This window comes from Manis pentadactyla, chromosome 3 (genome assembly GCF_030020395.1).
Source record: "Manis pentadactyla isolate mManPen7 chromosome 3, mManPen7.hap1, whole genome shotgun sequence".
Classification (NCBI taxonomy): domain Eukaryota; kingdom Metazoa; phylum Chordata; class Mammalia; order Pholidota; family Manidae; genus Manis; species Manis pentadactyla.
Genome location: NC_080021.1, coordinates 21,954,645 through 21,982,015, shown reverse-complemented (window position 1 = coordinate 21,982,015; position 27,371 = coordinate 21,954,645). Strand labels below are relative to the sequence as shown.

Genomic DNA, 27,371 nt, shown 5'->3' with positions numbered 1-27,371 from the left:
GAAAAGTACCAGAAACTGGGCTATGGAAATGGAATTTCTAAACTGAACGTCAGCTTCTAGGGAGAAGTTAACTATGGCACCCAGTGTGGCCACCACCAATGTGACTAACTAGCCAGGCGTATCAGGGTGCTGGAGCTGCCATTAACAAAACATCACAAAGTGGCTGGCTTAAGCAACAGAAATTTACTGTCTCCCAGTTTTGGGGACCAGATGCCCAGAGTCCAGCTGTCTCTGCAGTCTTGGTTCCCCTGGAGGGCTGTGAGGGAAAGATCTGTTCTGGGCCTCTCTTCATGGCTGGCAGAAAACCCAATTCTGTCTGTGTCTCTTCACATGGCCTGTCCCCTTTTTATAAGAATACCAGTGATACTAGATTGTGGGCTCACCCTACTCCAATATTTACAACTGCAACAACTCAGTTTCCAGTAAGGTCATCTTTTAAGGTAGTGGACCTCCAAACATTTACAGAGTTTGCTGAAAGTTTTCATTTCCTGGGAATATACCCCATTGATTAAAAATTAAAATCAATCAGAAAACAAGAGATGCTAAAGATTCATTTTGCATTTACATATTTTTAAGTCCTCTGCTAAATAAAATAGAGAATGCTAACCATAACATTGTCTCCTGAAAATGAATATATACTCTAGAGTGCTTTAGGATCAAAAGAAGTAATAATAATTTAAATTAAAAAAAGACACATGTACATTTATACACATGTGTGTGTACATACATATATATACACACACACACACACACACACATATATATATATAATGTTAGGTTATAAATGTATATGCGTTACACGACAAAGTCCTCAGCCAATAATGTAAAAGCATTCATTCATCCAATAGCTACATTAAAAAGGTTTGCTCTCAAGTGACTATATCACACTATAAAGGGGTCCTGTCAATTATAACTGTATAGTGAATGAAGTCTGAGCACCTCAGCTTGGAGAAACACACATAAACATTTTAAATGAAATTTACTCTTCCATTCAACCATGATATTTACCTTTTGCTTTTCACTCAGAAAGAAAAAGAAGGATGATAGGTTTCCTTTGATTTCCAGGCAACTCTTCCTGTACAGGTCTCCATAGCAAGGACACTCCACAGGAAGTTTAAAAGGGGAAAAGTTTCTTCTTATTAGGTCTATCTAATCAACAGTCCTGCTGTAAAATGCAATTGTCTATTTGCTTGAAAAGCTTTTGCAAATGTGTTTATCTAACTTGGGACAGCTACTCTGGCTTAATTTTAAAAATGAGTCCTGGCAGCAAACTAACAGGGAGTTGCAAATATTTCTCATGAGAGTAAAGGACATAAAGCTGATAGTTTTCCAAGTACAGCTACTTCTCACTCTTAGTTTATGTGTTTTCCCACTCACCTACCACTGAGTAGTCATTCAATGATCACTGGTAAATCCAAGTCTGAAAGTGGGTTACTTTTCTTAAGTTTATAATATTACTGTTTGGAACTGGAATGCAATGCTTAAAATAAAAGCAATGTTATGCACATAGACTTGGTCTTACGCATTCGATAAATGCTAGATGCTTACCTAATCATAATGAGATCATGGGAAAAAAATATGTCAATACCTGCAATTAAGGCATAGAGTAAAGTGAATTATAATTTCCTATGAAAAACAGTATTTCTCCTTATCTTTAATCTTTTTTTTTCAGACACTCCCTCCATCTCTTTGTACTTGCTCTACCGGAAGCCTGGCTTTCCCCTGAGAATACCACTTCCTGTGTAACTCTTTCCAGTTCTGGCCACTCTTTCAACCTCTGCCCAAATTCAAAAGCAAAAAGAAAAATCAGCAAATGCCTTGTTCTATTGTTCCTTCCAGATAACCTGATCCCCCCAAATCTCTCAATGAACATTGCTCCTCAAGCTGTTCCAATAAGGAGGTGGGGCAGGTCATGCTCGGAGAGTGTGGAAATCCCTGCTGAGGGAGCACCTGGCCACATGGTCTGACTGCCTGGACACACCACCTGGACCAAGCAGCCACACGTGACCCATGTTACCCCAATCAGATTCCCTCTCTCAGGACTGGAATTGAAATATCCTCAATGCAGAATGCCTTGAAAAATGGTATTAAAAATAGCACGGAAAAGGAAATCCGTATGTTTGTACTCATTCCTTCATTCATTCTCCAAATATTTACTGACTGCCTGCTGCTAGTCATGTTCTGTGGCCGGTCTTATATTGTACAGTGTTTACAGGAGTTAAGAGGTTAGAAAAGTAGGTTGAGGCTAAAACTGTAGCAGGTTCTCATGGCAGATGAAAGATTTGGGTTTTGTCCCACAGTCAAAATGAAAAGAAAGCTGGTACTACAAAATGTTTAATTGATTCACAACAAGAAGTCCTCTGCTTTTCCACCACTTGCTTTTCTAGACTCATAGTTTGAATGTAACCAAACTGACAGAAATACAATTTCAACCCACCCTTTTCATTACTAGGATTGAAGTATCTCAGTTCTCCCTGACTCAGTCAGTTATACCTCAGTTCTCACTGACTCAGTGCAAGGCAAAAGCTACCGGAAGAAAAGAAAAGAAACCTGGCCTCTCTCTAGGTCCTTGCCCCCAGTGGACTATAAGTACCTTGAGAACTGGTGCTCTGTTAAAATGCTTCTTCCTCTGGCACCTGCTACAATGCATGGCACATGGGAGGTGCTTGGTCAGCGTGTGCAGACCAGATCTCCATAAGAAACATGCGTCCTGAGCTGGGAGATGGAACTAGAGTGGAATGAATTTTTTTAAAAAATCACTCAGAATATCTGGAAGGATACCATGCTAGATGTGGAGAGTAAGTCTGGGAAATGTGCCTTCTTAGATATAATGAGGACGTGAGAGGAAAAGCAGTGGAGGGAGAGCCAGACACTTTCAAAGAACCACATTATGTCCTAAGGATGGAGTAATTTAATGGTGTGCAATACACCTGTGCTTGCCCAACAGCTCAGTGATTAAGAAATACTGTTATCACCTTCAAAAGGAAGTTTTCTGAAAAATTAAATATGATAATCTCCTGGTAGATTTTTCCCCAGCAATTGCAGCAAGCACTTTAATCATGCTGCTACAAAGATAAGGCAAGTTGAGGGCTAAGAGGACACAGTCTGCCCACGAAGAAATCAAGTTCCTAAATGTAATGTATCAGCACACAGTCTACCAGGTGTGCCACTCACGGGACCAATTCCAATTCAAAACTTTTTTTTTTTTCCAGAGTCCTGGGGCTTCTGATGACTGGAATTCTGAACATTTGGGCGGTTAGGGGCCAAGGAGTTCTGCACTGCAGATCAGCCTACTTAACTTCAAACCCTACATTGTTTCAACTAGTCAAATATGTATTTTTCTAAGGTGATAAAAAAATGCTATTTACAGGGTTCTAGAACATGTGCACAATCAAAGATTTACTCTGAATTTCAATGCTACTCCCAAAGAACAAAAGAAGTTAATTTTTTCATCTTCCTATATGGGCTATTTGAAGCACATGAAAGAACTTTTGTTAAGTGTGACCAGCTCATAGTGTCTTTCTCAATGATAAATATATGGTTCAACTTATTTTTAATAGAGGTCAAGTGTGATAAAAAAAACTTTTATGCCATGTGAAGGAAAAAATCCTGCAACTGGTTTAGTTAGGACAATAACAGGGTAAGATTCAGGAAATGGAAGTTTCTTCCATGTGTCTCTGACCCCCTTCATGAATCAAACCGGAGGAACAAGCCAACAGCTAGTGAATTCAGTATGAAGGTTAACTTCACTACGAGTTAGCAAGAACCTCGAGAGAGCTCGAGAAATCCTTTAGACTGCCATACCATGTTCTGAAGTCTAACATGACTCAGTAATTGAGAACAGAATGCCGGAAATTTTTTTTAAAGATCTTCCCTCTCTGTACTTCCCGCATGACCGCTCTCAGCCCCAACCAGCCCAAGTTAATTTGCAAGAGCAGAAATATCTCAGAACTTCACCCTGAAACCTCAGAGGGTAAGCCCTTTCTTTGTCTAAATATAGGGTCTTCTGTAAAGCCTTAGGTTACTTAAAGAAAGCTATTCATTCATTCATTTGACTAGTATTTATTGCATGCTTACTGAGTTCCAAGTAATCCTCTAAGGCATTGGGAATACAGCTTTGTACAGGGGGAGAGAGACAATGAACAATACGCGGCACATACACTATATACTGAATATACACACACAAACTGGAATATGTAAAAATATGTATGATGATATGCTAGAAAAAGAGCAGAGTAATTATATAAAGGGGGGGCCATTATTAATACCTATCTTGTCACTTTGTTTTACAACTACAGCATCAAGAGGCCAACCAGTCCTTAGGTTTTTCAGGTAAAATACTTCCACTCATGTTGGTAACACTAGTTTTGACTAGTAATTCAGTCAATGTTGATTCTAGATTCACAGTCACCTTATTCTTTGCCATTGTCTCCATTTCTCCGTTGCTGCTCCCTACTCTGGACCCTCTAAAATTGGGGATAAAGAACAAAAGCTTCAGAGAAGGAATTACATGTTCCACCTGCTGCTCTTGTCTTCTCCAAAGAGCCACACCTTCTGAGCAGCTTCTTGATTTACTTTTTATCTTTACAAATCCATCCTGCACTGATCCACCCCTGACTAGTCTATCTCTAGTGCTCACCAGTTTGCACTAGCTGGCTGCAAGGACGCAATTTCAAAAGCCATGCAAATAGGGTTGCCAGCTTTAGTAAATAAAAATGTAGGATGCCCAGCTAAATATGACTTTCAGATAAACAACACATACTTTTTTAGTGTTAAGTATGTCCCAGGTGTGACCTGGGACATATTTAGGAAAATTATTTCTATCGAATAACTGTATTTTATCCTACAACCTTACATGGGAAGATTTTAGGAACTACAGTAATGATTTCGGAAGCACAGATATCAGGTTTTGACTCATACAGAAAGTAGAGAAATTGCACCCAAGTTGGCAAGAACTAACATGCGGGAGAGCAAAATCTAGCAGTGCTGTAAGCATCGTCACAGAGAGCTGGTCCCCACCTATTTCGTGAACACAGATCAGCCTGTCAGCATCCACCAAGCCCTGCCCTCTTTGTGCTGCCTCAGACACCAAGAGCTGATAAGGAATTTATATGAAATTTATAAAGACAGATGGTCTCATTAGACACTTGACAAAGAGAAAACAAATGTGCCAGAAGTCAATTACTTACTCACTCATTCCTTAAACTCCTTGCCAAATTTTTATGAAATTTATTCCAAAACCTCCCATAGGAGGTGTAATTTTTTTGCTAGGGCTACCTACCATAACAAAATACCACAAACTGGGTGGTTTTAAACAACAGACATCTATTCTCTCACAATTCTGGAGGCCAGAAGTCTGAAAACAAGGTGCCTGAAGACTGGGTGGGGGTCTTCTGTCGGGGAGCTGTGAGGGAGCATCAGTTCCGGCCTCCTCCAACTTCTGTTAGTTTCCCAGCAACCTCTGGAGATGCTGAGCTTACAGACGCATCACTGCCAACTGCAGCTTCCGGTTCATATGGTATTCTGTGTATTCTATGTGTGTGTGTGTGTCCAAATTTCCCTTTTATGAAGATAAAAGTCATAGAGACTAGGGCTTACCCTACTACATTATGACTTCACATTAACCAATTACTTCTGCAATGGCCTTTTCCCAAATGTCACATCCTGAGGTACTAGGGGTTAGAATTTGAACATACAGATTCGGAGGGGACACATTCTTCAACTGATCGGGGATAAATCTGTAAAAGTGTTAGAAAGACTGGGGAAAGCAGGTCTGAATATGAAAACTGACAGAAAGAATGTGTGAAGGGGGAGACTCCTGGGGCCTGGGAGCCAATTATTCCACCCTGGTGGGAAAAAGCTGGTAAAAGACTTAGTAGCTGCTCTGCAAGGCAAGCATGCTGTTTTCCACTGTGTGAAAGTAGGCGCTGGCAGACGAGAATGATATCTGGGACATATTTACACTGAGGAAAATTATTTGCATCACATAACTATATTTTATCCTACAGGTCAGGCCCTGGCTCTGCAAAAGCACCCCTTTATCATCCCCAACTTTCAGAAACCCTCCTTCATTATATGTGTAATGTGTAGCATTTACTCTCTGTAACATTCATTCAGCAAAGCTGTCATATAAAGTCATGTACATTTTCACTGTCTCTGCAACTCTATCAGGGAAACTTCTAATTTTCCCAATGTATATTTGCTATGCATGTTTTTACACTGCATGCTCACAATATATAAATATAAACAGTGAAAAAAATAAGTAGGTGAAAATGGGATTTTACAAATCAGTGTCAGATTTCTTCTTTAAAAAGTTTCTTCTTTCAGATAATTCTTCTAGGTTTTATGGGCATTTTCAAAGAATACACAACTTCATTGAGTACTTGGAAGAGTTATAAAGTTACATTCATACTTTTTCCCTGCTACAGATTGATAAACATACCATACTAGGAACATGGTTTCCTATCATGTCTTAATTACTGAGGCAAAGATGAATTTTCTGGCAAAGTGCGAGTAAGTTTTGGCAAAATGAGAAATAATGATTTTGCGGTAGGAGTTTTGATTCAAAATAAAATGTACCTGAATAAAAATTTTAAAGTGTTTAAAATATTTGAAAACCAAGAAATCTATTTCAAAATTCTGTTGTCTAAGTTTTCAAAATGAGGATCAGAAGAGCATAGCTGGCTTAGTTAATTCAGGCCCTCTTTCAACCAGGCATTGCCATGATAAAGGCCTATGCCCGGGAGACACTCTTGAGCTGTTGACCCACTGCCATGTACATTATTTTACAGTCAATAAATCATACCAACTAAAGCTACTACTTTCTTACTTTTACCCAGTTCTGCTGTGTTAGGGCCATGGCTAATGACCAAAAGACAACTGCCAGGGGGTCAATTCTATTCCATTCACTGAAGTTTTAAGACGGAAAAGACCTGAGCCCTGCTCTTAGAATCAAAAACTCTGGAGGTAAAAGACAAATATATCAGAATAATAAACAATACACTTTGAACTCTTCATACTAGACATGGTATTCAGTCCTGTATTAACTCTTTTAACTCCCATATCAGTCCTATAAAGAAAGTACTATTGTTATCCCCATGTTATCAATAAGAAACCTGAATTCTAGGCAGATAAGGCTGCTGCCCAAGGTCACAAAGCTAGTTTGTCCATCTCGCTCATGCCTAGAGCTTACCTAGTCCAAATGTCAATAGCACTGAGGTAGAGAAACACAATATTCCCCTTCAGTTCAATTAATCTAATTTGTGCATAACCTACTCACAGGAACTTTGCACTCAATTAACTGGATTGGCAAGACTCTCGGCTAACCACACATTAAAGAAATTAAAAATCAGGTACAGGTGGCCAAACAGTTGTCTTGTGAGACTTTCCAAGGATAACATACTCCATCTTGATCATGTCTGAACCACCCTTTACAACAGATGTGGTGTAGAAGTATGTCCGGACCTGAGCACAGTGAATCTTTCACCACAATCTCCTCCGAGCATTTTTAAATTAGGAAATGTGAAGTCTAAGTTAGCACCCTATGTCTCTCTGCAGTCAACTCTACATGCAAAAGGCTGCTTACAGTGAAAACCTGCAATTCTCTGCCTGAGGGCATCTTTTTGGCAGGGGAGGACTCCTGATCCTCATAGAGATGCCAGCCAGAAAGTACCAGAGAGGCAATGCCCCCAGCAGTAGCCTTTAACAAAATGATGGGTGGGGAATTGGTGAATATGTTTTCCCCACCTCCTCACCCCTCAATTGGCATTTACTAAGCTGCAGAGCAACTCAAAGTGGGGCATTTATGGGTTCATTTCCATCACTATCTCACATTCCTACCCAACTACAAGTATTTCCAGGGATTATATCCCAAATAAACTTCTTACACTGTGATCCTCATCCCAGGTTCTGCCTCTAGGGAAACACAAAAATGGAACAAACCTCAAGATATAAGAAGCTATCAGATATGCACAGCACACTGAGAAATTAAGCAGAGAGAAAGAATGTGGAGACATCTGAGTCAATACTGGTGCAAAAAAGGTCTTTAAAAGCTATTATTTATCTGTTCAGAAATCAGCAAAGTTATCACATCCATAAAACAAGAGTATGCTATTTTAAAAATGAACAATGAAAACAAGAAAATGTTCTTGGAACTTGGCGATATGACAAATGAAATGAAAAAAAAAACAATATAAGAGTTGTAGATAAAAATCTAGTCACTCTCCATGAAAAAGAACAAAAATAAAAAACAAAGGACAATGGAGAAAAAAACAACACACCAACAAAAATCAGTTTATTATGTATCAATACACAGGTCTAATAACCATTTAATCAGACTTCCACACACAGAAAACAAAGAAAATGGAGAAGTGGAATTATCAAAGAACTAATACAAGAAAATGCCCCAGAACTGAAGTGGAACAGTTGTCAAATACAGGTATCAATTTATTCAGTAAATGGCACCCTTAATGTCTCAGTTATTTTTTTTATGACACTTCTAGGCCCAAAGAAATACCTACCAAGTCAGTTTTTTAAGTTGTTAAGTCCAAGAATGTAGTGTATCTTGATGTCCTAGAAATTTAGCACCTATTAGGCATTATACAACTTCTCAAACCTTAGATTCATATGGGACACTGACTCCCTCACTTCCTATCCCAAAGTATGTGTGTTATTTATTTATTTAGGTGACACCTGTGTTATTTATTTATTTTTAGTCCCAGCCGCTGAAGAAAATGCAGCTTTGTAAAGATACTGACATCATTAAAGGAATGTAGCGATCTAATGTTGAAACTCCTGAGTTAATGGTTTGTCTGATAACCAACAGATGGTGCTATGTTTTCCCTGAAATTTTAAAATGTTTCACGGCACCCTTGTGAGTTCATGAGCACCCTAGTGCACCTTGGCACACAGTTTGGGAACCATGGACTTAGCCTATTAGTGCTCACCAAGTGCTTAGAAAACTAACAAAATCCCACACTAAGGCAAATCACCATACACAACTGAGAGTATCAATGATAAAAAGAAGTATTAAAAGTTTCCAGAAGGAAGAAACAGGTTGCACATAAAAGAGAATGAGAATGGTAAACGACTTACTAGGAACTGTTGGATTAAATGACTGCTGATTTATTTAGACTCTCATACCAAAAATATCATCCTAGTGAGAGAAGAGATTAAGGATCTTTTCACACATTTACCTCCCAAACATTCTTTCTCAGGAAGCCTCTGAAGAATGTGCTCCAGCAAAATGAGGAAGTAAAACCACAGGCGAAGGTGACAGAGGACCCAGGGACACACACGTAGGAGAAAGCCAAGGACGGCAGGAGCAAGACGGCCATGCACCAGGCCAAGGGAACCAGTCCGGAGGGGCGGGGCTCCAGGAGAAAAACAAACAGCATGGGTGGATTATTTGATATGGATGACCATAGGAAAAAAATTATTGCTAGAAATTTGACAGATCTAATATACCATTTGAGAAAAAAAAACTGAGATAGGTATAAGAAAACTAATCAAATGAAAAAAAAGGCTCTTAGTAACTGTTAGAAATACGATCATAGAAAATCACTTGGATGGAAAAATGGAACAATATTGACATAATCACAATTGTATAAACACAGACCAATTTAGTCAATAAAAGCTAAAATTGATGCATCAAGAAATGGCAGTAGAGCATATTATTTAGAATATTAGAAGACATAATATATAAACAACATATGTAACTATATTCTAATATTCTAAATAATATTTCTATACTATTAAAATGGTTTAAATATAAATTAGTAAATTAAATTAATTAAAATATACTCTAATATTCTGGAAAACAGGAGAGAAGGTATGGGCAAAGGTAAGCAAAGGAATACTATAAGCATATACTATTTTAATTTAGACAAATTCTAAAAATGAAGCAGAGAACCGAGGACAATATATGGATATTGTAAACAAAAAAGAAAAGCCATTAACCTTCATTTTCATTGCAGACAAAATGATGTTTCAGAAAAAAATAATTGAAATGCAGGACCCCAAAAAGCCAAGTAATTACCTGTATTTTAAATTTTACTTTGCCTATTTAACCCTACTGGATAAGTCACTTCTTGTGTGAAGCACTCCTTTCTCCTTCAGCTATCCTTAGTCCCTTCAGCTATTCCATAAGTTACGTGACAGCATTGACTCCTTTATACTTTATTATTATTATTGAAATTATATAAATGTAATTTATCACTCTGTATCAGTCCCCTCTGGACTGTTCTATTTTAGAACAGGAATTTCATCTTATCCCTCTTTAGATTCTTTGCTTCAATCCATCATCAAGGTCTCACCTTACGAACATTAAAAGAAAAATTATTTCAGTCACTAGTTATTTAATTATTATACAGCATATCTCCTCAATTCAAACTGCCTATTTTTTTCACATTTCATCATCTCAGATTTGGGGGATGTGCCTTAAAATCACTGGAGGCCTGGATGGAAGATGAGTTCCTGCAAAGAGTACTTACAACTGCTCCTACCAGGGGCCCTCCCGGTCTGAGATCACTTCCCTGCCTATGTATTTTTTTCACTCACACTGACATTGTAAATTCAGACCTAAATATTTATTAGAATGGATGTACAATGCAAAATCTTAAGGGATGTTTTTTCTTCTACTAGTACCTAGTTTGAAACACGTGGGTTCCTTTGTTGCCCCTGCCTGTATGATGTGTTTGTATTTCATTTATCTCTGCATTGAAGGGAGAGCCCTTTAGTGCTCCACCTTCAAGCAGGTATCATATTAAGACTCCCCATCTTAGACATTTGTTTCTTACTTAAGAAAAATAATATATCATCTACTGGATAGTCTCTTGGATCCCAGGAAATACAGTACAAGCAATAGAATAAAACCAAAAATACAAGGCCAGCTTAGTAAGAATTAGGTAAATAATGCAGATTTTTAATAAAAGAAACATTTGGGCTCCTTTTGGCTAAAAAGATCTCCACATTCCTAGAATTACTAGAAACTTCTTCAAAGAATTTTGAATTTTGCTGTGTAGGTGAAATCCTCATTTGACCACTTTCCCCTTATGAAACACTTTTCCGCATGTTCCTGCATACCAGCCTTTGAAGACATGGCACACATTGGTCCACCAAAACCACAGCAGCCTACTGTGGTTTGGTGGATGGAAAACATGGCATGCTACTAAAAATCATCAATGAGGTATATAACCTTGCAGGATCATAGTTCACCTCTAACAAGTCTCTTAGGCCATTGCTTACATCCTTCAGTCCCCTAACATGGACAGTCCCAAACTGTCCCTTGTGCCCCCAAAAGGCTTTATACAACATATGATTGAACCCTTCATTTAACTTACATGACTGAACCCTCTAACTGAAAATATAATTTAGCTAAGCATGAGATGTGACATATTACGTAGTTAGGAATTATTTAGTGTTATGTTCCAGGCAATGAGCTAACCCTTTAGAGACATAATCCTTCTACTCTTCACAATGAACCTACTGATGAAGAAACCGAGACTTGTAGTTAAGTACCTGCCAAGGATCACACAGCTAAAAAAAGAGGCAGCACAAGAATGTAAGCCCAGACAGAGTACATCCAAGACCCACCTTGTAAGCCACTGCACTACACTGCTTCAAAAGAGAAATTTTGACAGGAAGGATGGCAGCTTGAACAGAAATCAAATAAGCTGAGTATGTGAACTGCAGTGATACTCGGCCGCCAGTCAAATTTTAGCTAGAGCTGCCACATTTACCTACATGCTAAGAATGTTCCCACATCAAAGCACAGGGAAGAGTAGTTTTAAAAAGTACTGAGCTAAAACATGGGTCAGCATTTTAATTTCCACTATAACACTATTAATCATGAACTTTTCCATCTTGCCTAACACACTTTGGGAGGAGCGCTCAATTGCACAGGTCTGTTAGGACACTGACTTCGTGGTGTGTATTACATATTTTCTCTTAAGTCTCACTCTGCAGGCCAGAGCTTAAGGCAAGCATTATTACAGATGAAAGCCAGTGAAGTGGGTAATGAGGTTTGGTATATAACACATTTGGTATAAATGCAGGGGAAATTCTGGCTTTTCTTTAACACTAACTGCTTTGAAATGCATCATTTGAAATAGAATTCTTAGTAGGCCACTAGCTGCCGGAGAATAATTTCCCTTCGCCAAACAGACCATTGGTAGCTCCGGCCAGATGCCTTTCACAAATGTGGAGCTGGGAGTTATTTTTAATACCTACTCCATGGGGTGACTGCTACAATGCCCTGCTGAACATGAAGAGCATTCCCCACCCCAGCAGAAAGAAGGAATTGAAGGATCCACCGGCTTCATTTACGGAGGGTGGTCTGAATCCTCAGGCTGATACATAAGCTTAAAAAAGAAACAATTAAAATATCTAAGCAAAGAGTTTTCATCTCCTCAGGTAGAAAGTGTTCTTACATATTCAGACTTGTAGGCCCCTGAGCCACAGGGGGCAAAAGAAAGGTGGTTATAAATACAACATTAAAAGGATAATTACATTTTCCCGTAACTTTTAAAATCGTGTCTGGCTCCTCTTTCGTCGACTGTCTTTTCAAGACTGGTCTATAAGTAAGTGCTTCCTAGAGCTATAAAGCCTCCTCTTCATCTCTTTTCTCTACAAAACCAAGTCTAGTTCTCATTAACAGATGCCAGATTTCCTCTCCATGGAGTGCTGGAGGACAGGAGTCATCAAAAAGGGTCACTAAATACCCGAATTTCTTTCTTTCCCTCCCTTCCTTTTCTTCAGTTCTTCCCCCCTTCTTCCCTTTCTCCCTCCCTCATTCCTTCCCTCCCACCTCCCTTCAGTCTGTCCTTCTGTTTTGTTTTTTTTTCTAACACATGTGAAAAGCCTAATGTGGGCCAAGTACTTAGCTATAATGCCGGGGTACAAATCACACTATTTGTATTCCTCATCTCAAGCCCTTCATCATCAGCCACAAATGCCCTCCCTCCTTAATTCCTGTGAACCCCCTGCCAGCAGAGGCCTTGCCTCATCCCTCTTAGACCTCTTTCTGTCCACTGCACAATATCTTGATTTGTGCAGCATGTAGCAGGAAGGGCTTGATGGAGCTTTAGCTAATCTGACGTCCAGCTGCCTCACTTACAAGGCAACCTCAGACCAGTCACCCATCTGTCCCTTCCATTTCCTCCTGTACCAGAGGGGGATCATCACACCAGTCCAACCATCCACAGAGGCTCGAGTTGGTGACAAACTCATAATGTGAGGGAAGCCATTTTACATAGCTAAGCCTTGCTTGGAAAGGTGTTCCTAAGCATAATTCAGGGTCAAGTGTCAGAATACCAGTGCTGTGGGGAAGGTGCAGGCAGCTGGGTCATTTCTCTAGAGCCCTGCCAACCCCATGCTAGAAGCATGCCTCTAGAGAGGTGTCTTCTTGAAATATGAAACTGAGCATGACATTTCCCTGCTTAAAAACATTTTACCCTGAGGATGAAATCCAACTCTGCCCCAAGACCTCTAAGTCTTGGTCCCTGCTCAATTCTCTGTTTTTTTTCATTCCTGACCCTCAGCAAGTTCTGAAGGTCACATGCTGTCTGCTTAGCCACACTGAACTACAGCTGATGCCCAAGCTCTTTTGTGGCTGTCCAAGAATGGGCCAGATCCCCTTCAGGTTATCACAGCATCCCATAATGCCCCTGATACAGCACTTTTTACCCTATCCTGCAGTTGCCTGTATGGACAGGCATTATGTGTCTGTGTCTGTCACTAGAATATTGTGTCTTGAGGGCAGTGCCCGTGGTATGTGGCACACAGAAGACACTCAATAAATTACCTCCTAGATGGCTAAATAAATGAATGAATGAATGAGGAATTCCTTTGCAATGATACAGGAAGTGGTTGTTCACTGTGGCTCAGTATATTCTTGAAATACTACTTGGGAACTCTACCATGACAACTTCAGCAAACTAGATGTGGTGGGCAGAAAAGCATCCCACCCCCAAAAGCCCACATCCTGGTCTCTATATCCTGAGAATATGTTATCTTACATGGCAAAGAGAAATGAGGGCAAAGTGAATTAAGGTTGCTACTCAACTGATTTTAAAATAGGGAGATTAGCCTGGTTTATCTGGTTGTGGCCAGTGTAATCACAAGGTCCTTAAAAATATAAGAGAAGGCAGAATAGAGATTGGAATGTTTCCAAGTGAGGAAGATTCAAGTGTGAAAATGGAAGGGAGCCATGAGCCAAGGCATATGAATGTTCTCTAGAAGCTTCCAGAAAGGCAAGGGAATAGATTCTCTCCTAGGGCCTCCAGAAAGGAATGCAACCCTCCAGAAAGGAATGCAATCAGACACCTTGATTTTAGCTTGATGACCTCTGTTATCAGACATCTGGCTTTAAGAAACTGTAAGATAACAACTTTGTGTTTTCATTTACTAAGGTTTCTGGTAATTTGTTACAGCAGCAGTAGGACACTAATATGCCAGACAAGAAAGGAGAGGGCCTAATTAAGACAAGTCATTCCCCCTCTTGAAGCTTCGCTTTCCTAATAGGCAAACTGAGGACAAGTGTCCCACATCTGCGTATCTCACAAAGCTGTTAATGAGGAACAGAAGCTGTCAGGCCTCAGTGCCTACTCACTGTGTGTCTTTGGCAATTGACTCAAATAATCTGTACCTCAGTGTTCTTGTCTGTAAAATAGACATACTGATAGCACTGGGTTATTGGGAGAATAAAGTGATTGAAAGTGCACAGAACAGCATCTGGCACAAGCTAACTTTTATATACATGTATAAGTGATATATATAAGTGCTGTATATAATATAATGTTATTATATATAGTATATCACAAAAAAGTGATAACCTATCATTACATATAAAAAAGTTTGCAAAAGGTCAGGCATTACAACGGTGCTCCCTTATCCACAGAAGATAGATTCCAAGACCCCCAGTGGTTGCCTGTAACTTCAGATAATGCTAAACCTTATGAATTATGTATTTTACTATAGCACATACCCATGATAAAAGTTTAATTTTTAAACTAAGTAAGAGATTAACTACAAAAACTAATACTAAAATAGAACAATTGTAACAATATACTGCAATAAAAGTGATATGAATGTGGTTTCTCTCTCTCTCTCAAAAATACCTTATTGTCCTGCACTCATTCTTCTTGTGATGATGTGCGATGAGAAGGAGTGAGGTGATGACAGAGGCGTTGTGGTGTGGCGTTAGGTTACTAGTGACTTTTGACAATCCATCAGTATGTTTCCAGATGGCAGCCACTGACCCTGGGTAGCTAAAACTCCAGGAAGTGAACCCAAAACCTTGGATCATTGGGGATGACTAGATAAAATGGTAAAATAAAATTTGCATTCTTATAGGACACTGGTTCTTATAGATCCCCTCCTCCATACCAGTTGGGGTACTTATGGAGGCATTGTAGAGGTCAAGGGGAGTGGTGGGCACAAGCGTTCAGTGACAGCAGCCAGGGCTCCTGGGCCTCTTGCAGCCTCGGAGGTAGTCTGCCACTGGGAAAGACTTTTCCAGATCCCAAAGGATACCACCCCCTCCCCCACCATCTTCATTTGTAGCTACACGTTGATGGTAATTTTACATACAGGTCCTAGCATCTGCCTCCTGCATCATGACCTCTGGTGTGGCTGTACCAAGCATTTATCCATTGAAATAGTTTTTTTTAAACAACTTCACATCTCCATTTTATTAATGTAATAATAAAGTTTTATATAGATTTCTAAGTATAGAGTTAGGTTATATTATTTATGAAATTTGTTTCATAATAAAGGGGTACTGGATTTGTTATTAAAAGTGTGTCAGGTCTGAATTTATAGGATTTGAAGTGTAAAAGGTTAGAGATGGCTTAACCCAGCTTCCTAGTTTCTCATTCAAGAAAATCAAGGCCCAACTAGACAAAGCATTCTGTTAAAAAAGTGTTAGTTGAAAGATAACAGCCCAAGTTTCAAGACTTTAATTCCAGAGTTCTTGGGTATTCTTTAAAATCTGAACATCTAAATTAAGTAAAATTCTTTAAAATTCAAATTCTCTTCTAATCCTGCAATTCTATGCCAGCAAAATCACTCTCCCTTCCCTTGGACCCCAGCTCCCAGCCACACCATCCCCGCTTCCACCACTGGAGCAAGTGATTGTGAAAGTGTCATTTTACATGATCTCAATGGCCAGGCACTCCTGGGAGTGGGACAGAGGACGAGCTTTGATGGGCAGGGCTGACATCAACAGCCCTCTCTGACTTTCACCTTTGTGTTTTCACTCTTTCCCCTCCAGTTCCATAGGCGGCCTTTTGGACCCAGAGGTGATCAGTCTACCCCAACTTCCACATCCCAATATGAGACTACCAGAGCATGCTACACTCCTTGATCTCAACATAGTTATAGAGAAACTAATGTTATTGTAACTTCAAGGACAAAAAGTTGATATATTTCAAATTACTGTTTTACTATTAATCTAAGGACAAAAATCTCCTCCCTCCTCCAGCCCAGAGCTACTAAGGATATTTATGCAGGTGTGCCCTGCACAACTCCAGGGGGCGCCATTCACACTGTAGTCTACCTGAATGGCGCCCTGGGAATTATGGGGTTCAATGTCTGCATGGCTGAAAGCAGGGTTCCTGCTCCCACTCCCTAAAATGGGAAATGGGTCAAAGTGTGAAGACTTCTGTTCTTATCTTTGGTTAAACACTAACTTGGCACCATTTATTCACTATTTAAGTTTGAATTACAATTTAGTCTCCTTGCTTGTGGAGATTTAGGCTCCTAATACTTGTGCATTAGGGTCTTAAGACTCAGTCCCCTTTCCTGTCCCTTCCTTTTGAGTAGCCTACAAAACTGCTGTTTCCTGTTCAAAGTTGTCCCAAGCACTTCAGCATATTTGAGGAGCAGGGCAGAACATCTTGAGCCCAATAACTGATGAAGCTTCCACTGATGAACTATGTAGTTGAAGGAACAGCTCAGAATATCAATTTCACCCAGAGGTTACAAGTATGAACTTTTAAGTCATAAGCCATAGAGACCTGGAAGTCTCCTAGCTATGTTACTTTGAGCAAATAACCTACCATCTGTAAACTTTAGTTTTCTCATCAGTGAAATGAACAATAGTACTAGCCTCATGGAGTTACTGAAAGTGTCACATGAACAAATGCAAGTAATGTATGGCACTTGAGTTGTTCAAGAAATGTTAGCTATTGTGATGACTCTGTTTCCCCAGAGGAGTGGCCTTCTAACATTACAATTTTATAGTAACAAAAAAAAGTAGAATAAAAATAAGAATATAAACTCTAGTAAAGGAAGAGGAAAGGATTATCCCTTAAGAGGCCAATTTCATCTTCACTGCATTTGAATTGTAAAAATAACTAATCATAGCAGGCATTTGATACACGCCTTTTTAAGTTTTAACTTCTCAGAGTGCTTTTCCATACAGCAGTCCTGTAAAGTAAGCATGGTCAGCCAGTTTCTCTATTCCTATTTTTAAGAAGACACTGGGGCTCAAGGACGTTAAGATAATTCTGGGGCAGAATTCACAGCTTGAACACAGGCATGAAACTTGGTGTTGAACACTACAATTCAATGTTGAGGTAGCGACACCAGTAGAGGTAAGCGACTCTCCACTAGAGGGCGCATTCCCTGTAAGGGGTATGCATTGGCAATGGTTGAGGGACTAATCTCCATTTAAAAAGTGTATTTGCCATATAAACATGTCTTTCAGCCCTCTTGTCCAACCAGATTACACCTACAAGACCATTCCTTTGTAGAAATTTTGGATAAAGACTGCATCTCAGAATATGAGCCAGGGTGTTTGTGATTTTAAAAAGCCCTTCCAATGGTGGTAATGCGACCCTTCAGTGGAGAATCCAGGTACTAGGCCTCGCTGCAAAAGACGAGATGTGTGATACTTGATTTGATGGTATATGATCACTCCCACCACACTTAGGACCAACATTTCGCTTCAGAATTAAGAGACACTGTTTTGCAGGGCGCGTGAGGGGTTGGCAGGGGGGTACTCCACTTGCTTCTCTATTAGGATAATTCTCTATAGTAGTCAATTTCTGAAAACTCAGGTTGGGAATAAGACTGCTACCCCAAGCCTAAGTGGTTTGTGTCTAGTAGTCCCTCAGGTCTTCCTCCCCCAGAGGTCCTGCCTGCAATACAGGACAACCCAGTTGTAAGAATGTCATGTTAGAGGTTTTTACAAAACTCACTTTTCAGTTGCTGCATCAATGAAGACATAACTGCTTGATGTGTGTGTGTGTGTGTGTAGTTTTCACTACAGGGAGTCACCATTTCTTCTCTTTTTGGGTGAAAGATATATTTTACTTCCTTGCTAAGTCATTACATTTTAAGAGGCTTTTTAAAAAACTTTTCAAGTTTCACATTAAAGTGAAACCAAGAAGAGACGTAAAGAAGAGTAGTGCCTTGAGATAAAATGATCTGCCTTTTATCCTCCCTGATATTTTATGGTAAATATTGCAAGCTGAGCAGGTGTCCAGCTGTTTATAGTCCAAACTACACTTGCCCCAGATCTCACCTGCCCCTTGTCACAGGAACCAACACATACTTGAGTCAAGAAAACTTTTTTCTATTTACTTATGTTAATCATCAAGCCAAAGCAAATAGCCTCCCATTTTCTGGATCCAGGGTAGCAATTAAATATGAAGACATCACAAATCCTCTAGACAAATAAAGGGGGAAAAACCCACTGCATTCCAGGCCAGGAGGTGGGCCATCATGTACCAGAGAATCGCATCAGCTGTCACATGTAACAAAACTTGGTTTCCTAACTTTGAACTTTCTCAGTTTCACACACCAGCACCACAGCTGGTGAGCAGGAAATTGACAAGTCCTTAATTTAGGACTTAAATCAACCACCAGTTTACAAGGTCTCAGTTGAAACATTCTGGTTTATTAATTCACTCAGCACTCAATATACACTTATGGGGAAGCCAGGTAAATAGACAAAATAATTGCATGACATTAGTGCTGACAGAAGTATACACAAAGCAAGCTAAGGGGCAGAGAGGTAGATATCAAGTGAAAAACAGCCGTAATGGGAAATGAGAAGGCATTATCCACTTAATACCCTACTGTCCTTCTCCCTCACACACACCACCTAACCACAAAAGGGGACAAAAACCTTGCTACCTATTCTACTCATACCCGATCATTAGGGGACCGGGACAGTAGCTCTCAAGAGAGTACTTTCTAAGGTGCCTCATACATAGTGGAAACTGTTGACAAAGCAAAGTTGTTTCCACACCACTCCGGAAAAATCCCTGGAAAAAGCAGGCAGGAAAGCCCTTCACCAGCCCTCCACCCAGAGCAACCTGGAATCCAGACTGACCGGCCAAACACCTGGCACCAGAAGCGAACTTCTGCCTAGAGCTGCAACATACTTCCCGGCCCTTGGCACGAGGCCCCAGCTACAACCCCAGTTTCCAAACTGAACGGAGAGAAGTCGGGAAGGCTGGTCGGGGGTTCGGACATTCAAACATTGCCACCCCTCTCTGGCCCCTTTAGTATTCAACCCTTTTGGCTGGGTTGTCCAGGCTTGTAAAGGGAAACTTGTGCCAAAGCAGAAAACTGATTATCAGAGTTGCGATTAGTCAAGGAGTTCGCTGGGTAACGTGGACGGCTGCCTTTCATTTCCAGGGGGACGTCTCAGCCTCTGTGCTACACTTGGATATCCGCAGGTAAAAATGAGGCAACGTAAAGGAAGCATTCGACCCGTGCTTGGCGCACAGCAGGAGCTCAAGAAACCACGCTCGCCTAACCTTTCACACACCCCTGCTGGGTCCGAGCCTGTAACGACTCTAGGGTGGGTACAAGTTGCCCCCAGGTGTGTAAGAGTTGTCATAACTCCATGCCACCCACACACCCCGGCCTCCTGGGGTGTGAAGGCGGGTGGGTGTGAGGCCGCGGGAGCCGGAGGGTGGGTGTGTGTGCGCCGCGCGCGGCGTTAACCCCTTACCTTCCAGCAGCACCTCCTTGCCAGCGCGCTTCAGCGCCTGCACCGCCTCGTCGTGGGTGGCGTCCCGCAGGTCGGCTCCGTTCACAGACAGGATGGCGTCGCCCACGTACAGGGCTTGGGTCTGGTCTGCCGCCAGCCCCTTGAAGATCTTGCTGATAAGGATGGGCATCTTGTTCTCCTTGCCCCCCTTGATGCTGATGCCCAACCCGCCCAGCTCCTGCTTCAGCACCTTCACGCCACGCTTCTGGTTTGAGATGGACTCGGGCACCTGCTCGGGCAGGTCAGTGAAGGCGGTGCGGACCCCGGCAGGCGAGTCCGGAGGCTGCGCGCCCCCGGCCCCCGGGTGCCCGGCTCCAGCGCCCCTGCAGAACGAGCCATTGGTAGCGGTCCCGATGCCGTTGTACGCCGCAGCGCCCTCCTCGCAGCTCAGAACCAGGGCGTCCTCGCTCAAGTTCACCAGAACTTTGTGCCAGCGATCCCGCACCAAAACTTCCAGCAGCCCGCTCCGCTGCGCCCGGCCGCCTCCCCCGCCGGCTGGCCCCGCCGCTGCCGCCGCCGCCGCTACCGCCATCTTTCCGGCATTCTTAAAATGCCATGTGATTGCAAAAGGGGGAAAAGTGGGGAAGGGTTGCTGGGGGAGGACGCGGGGCCTGGGGGAGCGAGGACAGCGCGCCTCTCTGGGAGCAGGCTGGGCGCGGGGCTCGGCTCCCGGAGTTCGCGGGCGCGCCGGGCGCGAGTTGCCCGCCGCAGCCCGGCTGGTTCCCCTCGCCTGATCCTGGGCGGGGTGGAGCAACCTAAAAGAAGAAGGAGAGACAGAAACAGGGGAGGAAAAAAGGCCAGCTGCCGGTTGCAAAACCCCGAACCAAGGGGGGCCGCGGCGCGGCCGGGGAGCGTCGGAAGGAGGAGACACTCGCGCGGGGAAGGGCGGGGACCGAGCGCCCGGCCGCCGCTCACCTGTTCCAGCCGCCGCAGCCTCGGCGGCCGCCGCGCGCCGGCCCAGCCCCTGGCCGCCCCCCTCCGCGGAGCGCGCGTCGCCGCGGGGGCAGCTCCCCTAGCGCCTTCTCCCCAGCCCGCCCCAGCCCGCTCTGCTCCACGCCCTTCTCGGCCGGCGCCCACACCGCCCCCCTGCTGGGTCGGGGCGGCCTGCCTTGGGCCCCTCACTCATACTCGGGAGCCCCCTTGCCTTTCACACCCCCCGTTGAATGTCCCTCAGGCCTAACCCCACGGGGTGTCTAGATCCAGGTCTCCTCACTCTGGCTTCCTCACACCAAGGCTTGGCTTCCCCTGCTGAGTTCCTACCGGCGGTCTCTCCGTGGCGTAAGAACTCTCTGGTGGACTCAGACCGAGGCCCAGGGCTCTCTGAGAGTCAGGAGGGGAGGCTGTCCCAGGAAACCAGAGACAGACGTCAGCGTAACCCTAGAGCCCAAAACTCCTTTCTTTAAATGCAAGGCATCTTTCTGCCGCGGCTCTGAAGAGGTGTCTGTCCTGCCAGGGTCTTCGGGAGGTCACTGCCTGCCCCAGACCTCGGGGACACACGTTCTAGCTCCAACGCATGATATGTCTGTGCTTCTGACTTATCTGTTTTTTCCCCAGTGCTTCCTGGGACTTTTTCTTTTTTCCCAAGATCCAATATAAGAAGATTTTTAAGAACTCAGTTTCAATGGATCATATCTTAAAAGTTCCTTTAGAAGTTACTAACTTGGAGCTCGAGTTGCATGTTTCCAGGGGAGCAATATAATCGTGAGTTACCTTCCCAGGCCAGTCTAGAAAATGCTAGCAGAACCCATGACAAAGCTGAGCCGCCCTGAGTCCTCCTGGTCCTTGAACCCCTCAGGTTATCCACCCACCATTTTTCATAGACCTCTTTAAGTGTATTATGCTTCCCATGCACCTCGCCTTTCAGCTCTTTCCCCTCTCAATAACAAAACAGAAGAAAACTCACAAATCGGTTAATTCCTAAAGGTTAACCCAACACAGCAAGGTGTCAGGAGGAAAGAAATCTTACTGAACAGATTCCAACTGATGTGGGAATCATCACTGAACGTTCTCTAACCCTTCCAGAATGACTCATACTTTTCACTGAGAATGACTGAAAGCCCAGATGAATGCCTGAAAACCAGGGTCCTAGAATGAAATGAAAACATTTGGTTTTTTGAGGAGGGTAAGTCACTGCAGGCAGGTCAGTGGGCACCCTTGGATCAGTGTTTCTGTTTGCAGCTCCTGTCTTTCCTGTACTTTTAACCCACCATTTTCCAAAAGCTCAGTATTCTGTCATATAAAGGTACCCACGGCAGGGAGAGCAGCTGCAGGATCAGACAGGGAGCTGACGTGGGTGTACCACAGTAGGTGGGAAAGCCAGCTGGGCCTGACCTCTTCTTTAGAGGCTGCAGATTCATGCATATCACTTTGCATGGAAATCAGAGCCTGAGTGTCCGTGTGCAAACCCAAACGCACATGGGGGAGATAGGCACCAGAATGCCAGTGTGGCGATTTAGATTTCAACAAGCACCTGTCCCTGCACCAAAGTTCTCCATTTGCTTCACACCTGTATCTTGTCTCTGTGGTCAAGCAATCTGTGAGTCCCAGGTATACTAGGAGTAATTTATCAATTTGCCATAAGATGTTACAAGCTTTAGGATGGAAATTCCTCAGAATCCCTGTGATAAACACATTTTTTTTTTCTGTGTAAGCAAACCTACATGGGAAGGAATAGGTTGCTCTTTGAAAGCGTCAACAGAAGGGAGACAAATTTCTAATATCATTAGGTCTGAGACATGCATACTAGCAGGAAATGGTTTTGCCAATGGAATTATAACAACCCCATTCTAAGTGCTTTACTCTGTCCTCCTGGCAATTCTTGGGAATATTTACTATTATTATCACTCCCATTTCACAGGTGAAAAAGTAGAGATACAAGTTGAATACTTTGCCCAGGTCACATGGCCAGTAAATGACAGAGTCAGGATTTAAAGCTAGCTATGGAGACTGGATTCTTAACCATTGTCCTGCACTCTCCTGAAAATACTCAGAGCCCACTAGCTGCATGTTACCTCACTCTGAGGCCAGCCTTTCCACTGGGAGGGGAGCACAGAGGGTGAAGGCCCTTCTCCTAGATGCCTATGACAAGGCAGAGCCAGCCTTTGCCTCTGGCCTCTCTGTCTTTCCAAGGTTAGAGAACACTCTGCCCTCCCCTAATTGACACTTTTTTTTTCTTTAGACATGTTAACATAGTGAAACTGGTGACTGTCAAGGACTTACTGGCCTAGAAACCTTATCTTATACCTCAGACAGCTCTGCATATCTGGGCTCTGATTAGTAATGCTGACACTCCAAGGTAAGCCTTACTTATCTCATTTCTTAGGTCTAGGTGGGACTTGGGATTCCTGCACTCTAATCCCTAACACTTACCATTAGGACAGATCATACTGTCCTGGGACTCCTCTTTTAAAGAAGGGCCACTGGAAAGGGCTGTAAAGACATCCAGCTTCCTCATTTTTTAAGTTTGACATTGGAAGCTCAGAGTTTAGCAATGATGGACCCAAGGCCACAGAGTGTGTTTGTGGAAAGCTGCAACTGAATAATTATGCCTACCAGTCCAACCTAAATATTCCAGAAATTACACCTGGAGCTCCCCTCCCTATTTTGTTTTAAACCAGGTTTTTTTTTTTTGCTTAGCTCTGTCCCATGTTCTATTTCCTCCTTTTGTCCTAAACTATTGACTTCCATTTCCCATTCAGCCAAAACTGGGATCCTCTTGTGTGCCCCTTTCCTGTGGGATGTACCTTTTCCTACACAAGTTTGGTGGACTCAGGTTTGCAAGAGCAGGTCACACAACCTTCAACTCCACCAAGCTGAGGATCTGGCAGCAGGCAGCTGCAAGTGGCAGACAGAGCTGTGCTCATCCAGTCATTGGAAAAAGGTTTTTGTGCACCTGCTAGGTCCCAGGCACTGCTGTAGGTGCTGGGATACGGGAGCAGATAAACTAGCACAGATGCGCCCTGTGAAGCTGACATTGTAGTGGGTGATAGGATGGTGGTGGAGAAAGACTACAAACACATAAGACAGTTTGTTGGAGAAGTAAATGCTAAGAAGAGAAGAATGGAGGACGGGGTCAATAGTGACTAGGGGCCAGGGACAATGGGAGAGGTGGCGGTTAAGGAAAGCTTTTGTGAGGATACAAGGCGAATAGATTTACGTGCGTACAAGGTGAAGAGGGAGAAAGAGGAAACAGCTCCTTGATACCTGTGGGAAAATTAGAGAACAGAAGGAGAGAGGAGCAGGAGGGGTCCTTGAAATGCAACATTCCTAAGGTGAGTCCTAGCCACAGAAATACACGTGGGACTGAACGCTCCTTGAGGACCTGCTTTTGTAAAGAACTGAGAAAATGCTGGAAGCAGGCCCCCCTCCCCACCAAGGCTGCAAAGATGATTAAGAGAGGAAGATAGACATAGGCATGTTCACAAAGAGTACACAGGGAGAACGGGGCAGCCACAGTGCTGAGTGTGAAGCAGCCAGCCTCCGGGCTCCAAATCACGATGCTGGGTTAAGGATTCTCATTTTAAAGATGAAGCACTGAGACCAGGGATGGCACATGAACAGAAGGCTGGGCAGGGTCTTTCTCCTCTGGTGTTCCCAATTTGGCTAACAGGGGCATCATCAATTCTAAAAAGGTTAGCAAACACCCTCTGTTGCATGTACCTGGGCGGGTCCTTGGTAAACTAGATAGACCACCAGCCAGACTTGGAGCCAGCCAGCCAGTCAGGTGAGAATTATCTGGTTGCTCACTGCGTTCAGATTGCTGTGGTAAGGACTTTTTCAGGAGCAAGACTAGCCCAAGGCAGAATTTAAAGTATTTAGGTGTTTATCTTCCACCTTCTCTTATGAGTTGTACTCCCTCTACTTCCCTTCCCTAACAACCTGCTCTTCAAATAAATCTTATACCAGTCTTTTAATATCTGTGATGTCAATGTAAGTCATTTTTCCTGAGGTAATACACATTTGACTCTTCTTCAGAACTGTAGAATGACAGGTTAGATTCCATAGTAAACACATGTTGAAATCCTAATAGGCAAGATATCCTCCCACATATGGGGAACTTGAGCAAGTTGGCCTAAATAGGCATATGGGATGCCTTGGTGCAAGGGGGAGGAGGAATAAGAAACCAGAGTTTCTTCCATAGGCATCTTAAAAATAATTTTAAATGAAAAAGACATCAAATTTCAAGTAACTATTTCAGGATCTTGCTAGTTTCCCCTTCAAATTCCAAAAGAGGTTTGTTATTAAATTACTTTCAAACCCTTTGGAATCAGAGGTCTGTCTATATGTGAGGGAAACTCTAACTCTTTTTTACACGTCCACCTTCTTTTTTTTGAATCATTCTCATATACACTCCCCTGATTCATGAGAAACTTCCTCTTGTACTCTGCCACACACCCTGAAAGCCCACTTTCGTTCATCACCCAATTTACTCCCTCGTGCTGTAACAGTTTCCCCTAGATAATCTCCCTGTTAACTCTCTGCACTGAACTCTCAGTCCATCGCTGTGGCTATGTGAAGACCCTCTTTGATCCTATATTGATTTCCCATCTATCCCTTCTATTCCCTAACTCTAGCTTAAACTTGGGCTATTTCTCAAATACCACATCTCCACCCTACTGCACTACCTGGCTACAGCGTGATCTTCTTTGCTCCAGAAATCTCTCAAAGGTTCTAGTGACATTTTTTATGTTTCTAGATCATGGAATGCTTATGGTTTTCCATTGTTTATCATTTAGCAAACTCCAACACTTTCTTCAAATTACTTTCTGTCCCTTCCCCAAAACCCCTAACAATCTAGACACTTGGAATGGCATAAACTCTGTCTCATTTTCCATTGTAATGCATTCCTCTATTACCATCAGTCAGGCATGAGTATCTTTAAGGAAAGAAACTTCAACGTATTCCGCCCCACACAGGGTTTGTAATTTGAAACTAGTCCCTTTAGTTCTATACTTAAGTTGAGCTTGAAATTTTTATTCTAATTGGGTAGATACATAGCAAGGATGAATACCCAATTAGTAAATAATATCGGGTGATTTTCAGGTTTTAGAATCTAAACTTCAGATGTTAAGCTAAAGAAATACTCTCTTGAACTTGTGGAGGACAAACCAAGTTTCATGGAAGAGGTAGGTTTTGAGTGATTTAAGGAAGTGAGGCTTTAGAGAATGAGGTAAGACAGGACAAACATTCCTAGCAGGGAAAACAACTGGGCCAGAGGCAGGAACAAAAGGATGTGCAGATTATCTTCATTGAGCAAGGGATTGATCAGCTCAGATGGATTCGGGAAAGAAATAAGACAGGGATCTGATGAAAAAATAGTATTAATACCAGAATGCTTGGCTGCAAATGCTAGACTCCCAACTGACACTAAAGACACCAAATGGGAAGCACATGAGTTCACATAACCAACCTGCCAACGGCAAGAGAAAGGCTAGCCTCATGCACAGCCGGAGTGGATACTAGCATACCTCAGTCTTTCAGACCGCACAAGGCCCAACCATGGCCACGGGCAGCTCCAAGATTCACGGTGCCCAGCTCAGCTTCTCTTCATCTCACTTAAGAAAAAACATCCAAAGGAAGAAAGAGCTCAGATGGATGGCCCAGCCTGAATCACATGTCCACACTGGTAGCCATAGATACCATGATGGGCAGCCACCAAAATAGCCCCATGGCTGGAATGGGGATGATAAGCAATTCACCAAAAGAAAGGGATGTATTTACCAGAAGCAGGCAGCAAAGAGGGCTGGGCCAAACCAAGTGATAAGGACCCCTGCTCTAGTGTAAACAAGGACTGTTGCTGAACTGTCAATGAGGATGCTTTAATCTTTAAAATAAAAATAATTTTAAATTGTCTTATTAAAAAAAAAGTGTGGCCAAAGGCGGCGGGAGCGTTGGGCGTGTGGGCTGGGCGACCCGGTGGGGACTGACTCCCGCCTGGGTGCCTCGGCGTTTGTTGGAAGCCAATGAGCTGGTCCAGGAACAACTAAATGACGTTTTTCACCAGAATGACCCCAGGAGCATAAAACGTGAAAAATAAAATTAAAATTAAATAATAAAATAAAATAATAAAATATAAAATAAATAAAATAAAATTTTGGAAAAGGACTGGAGTCACCTTAAAAGCAGGGGAAAACAGGAATTCAGGTTGAGGGGCAGTGGTCTGGAAAACAGTAAGCATACCAGTTCATGGCGGCTGTCACTATTACACATAAACACAAAAGAGAATCAGAACTAATATTTGAAAGTGCTCACAAAAGGCCATTTTATGTTCTGTGCAATATTCAATCAACTCTGTAGAAAGCCATTCAAGGTCACATCAATACGGAGAGAAGGATAGGAACTCAGACTCGAGTTTGACAAACTTCCC

The 27,371-nt window shown here is 42.6% G+C and overlaps 1 protein-coding gene and 1 long non-coding RNA gene across 2 annotated transcripts in view; one reads left to right on the top strand and one right to left on the bottom strand.

The window, feature by feature from the left end:
• SNTB1 (syntrophin beta 1) overlaps positions 1 to 20,874 on the bottom strand; it is a 227,767-nt gene extending 206,893 nt beyond the window's left edge. Inside the window, exon 1 of the mRNA XM_036876299.2 lies at positions 19,967 to 20,874. Coding sequence (XP_036732194.1) covers positions 19,967 to 20,537 — 571 coding nt within the window. The 5' untranslated portion in view covers positions 20,538 to 20,874. The remainder of the gene's footprint in view (positions 1 to 19,966) is intronic.
• Positions 20,875 to 20,913: 39 nt separating this feature from the next.
• On the top strand, positions 20,914 to 27,047 carry LOC118907576 (uncharacterized). The gene is made up of 2 exons (XR_005022872.2): positions 20,914 to 22,145; positions 23,184 to 27,047. It is a non-coding gene; the product is annotated as an uncharacterized LOC118907576 (long non-coding RNA).
• Positions 27,048 to 27,371: the final 324 nt, after the last annotated feature.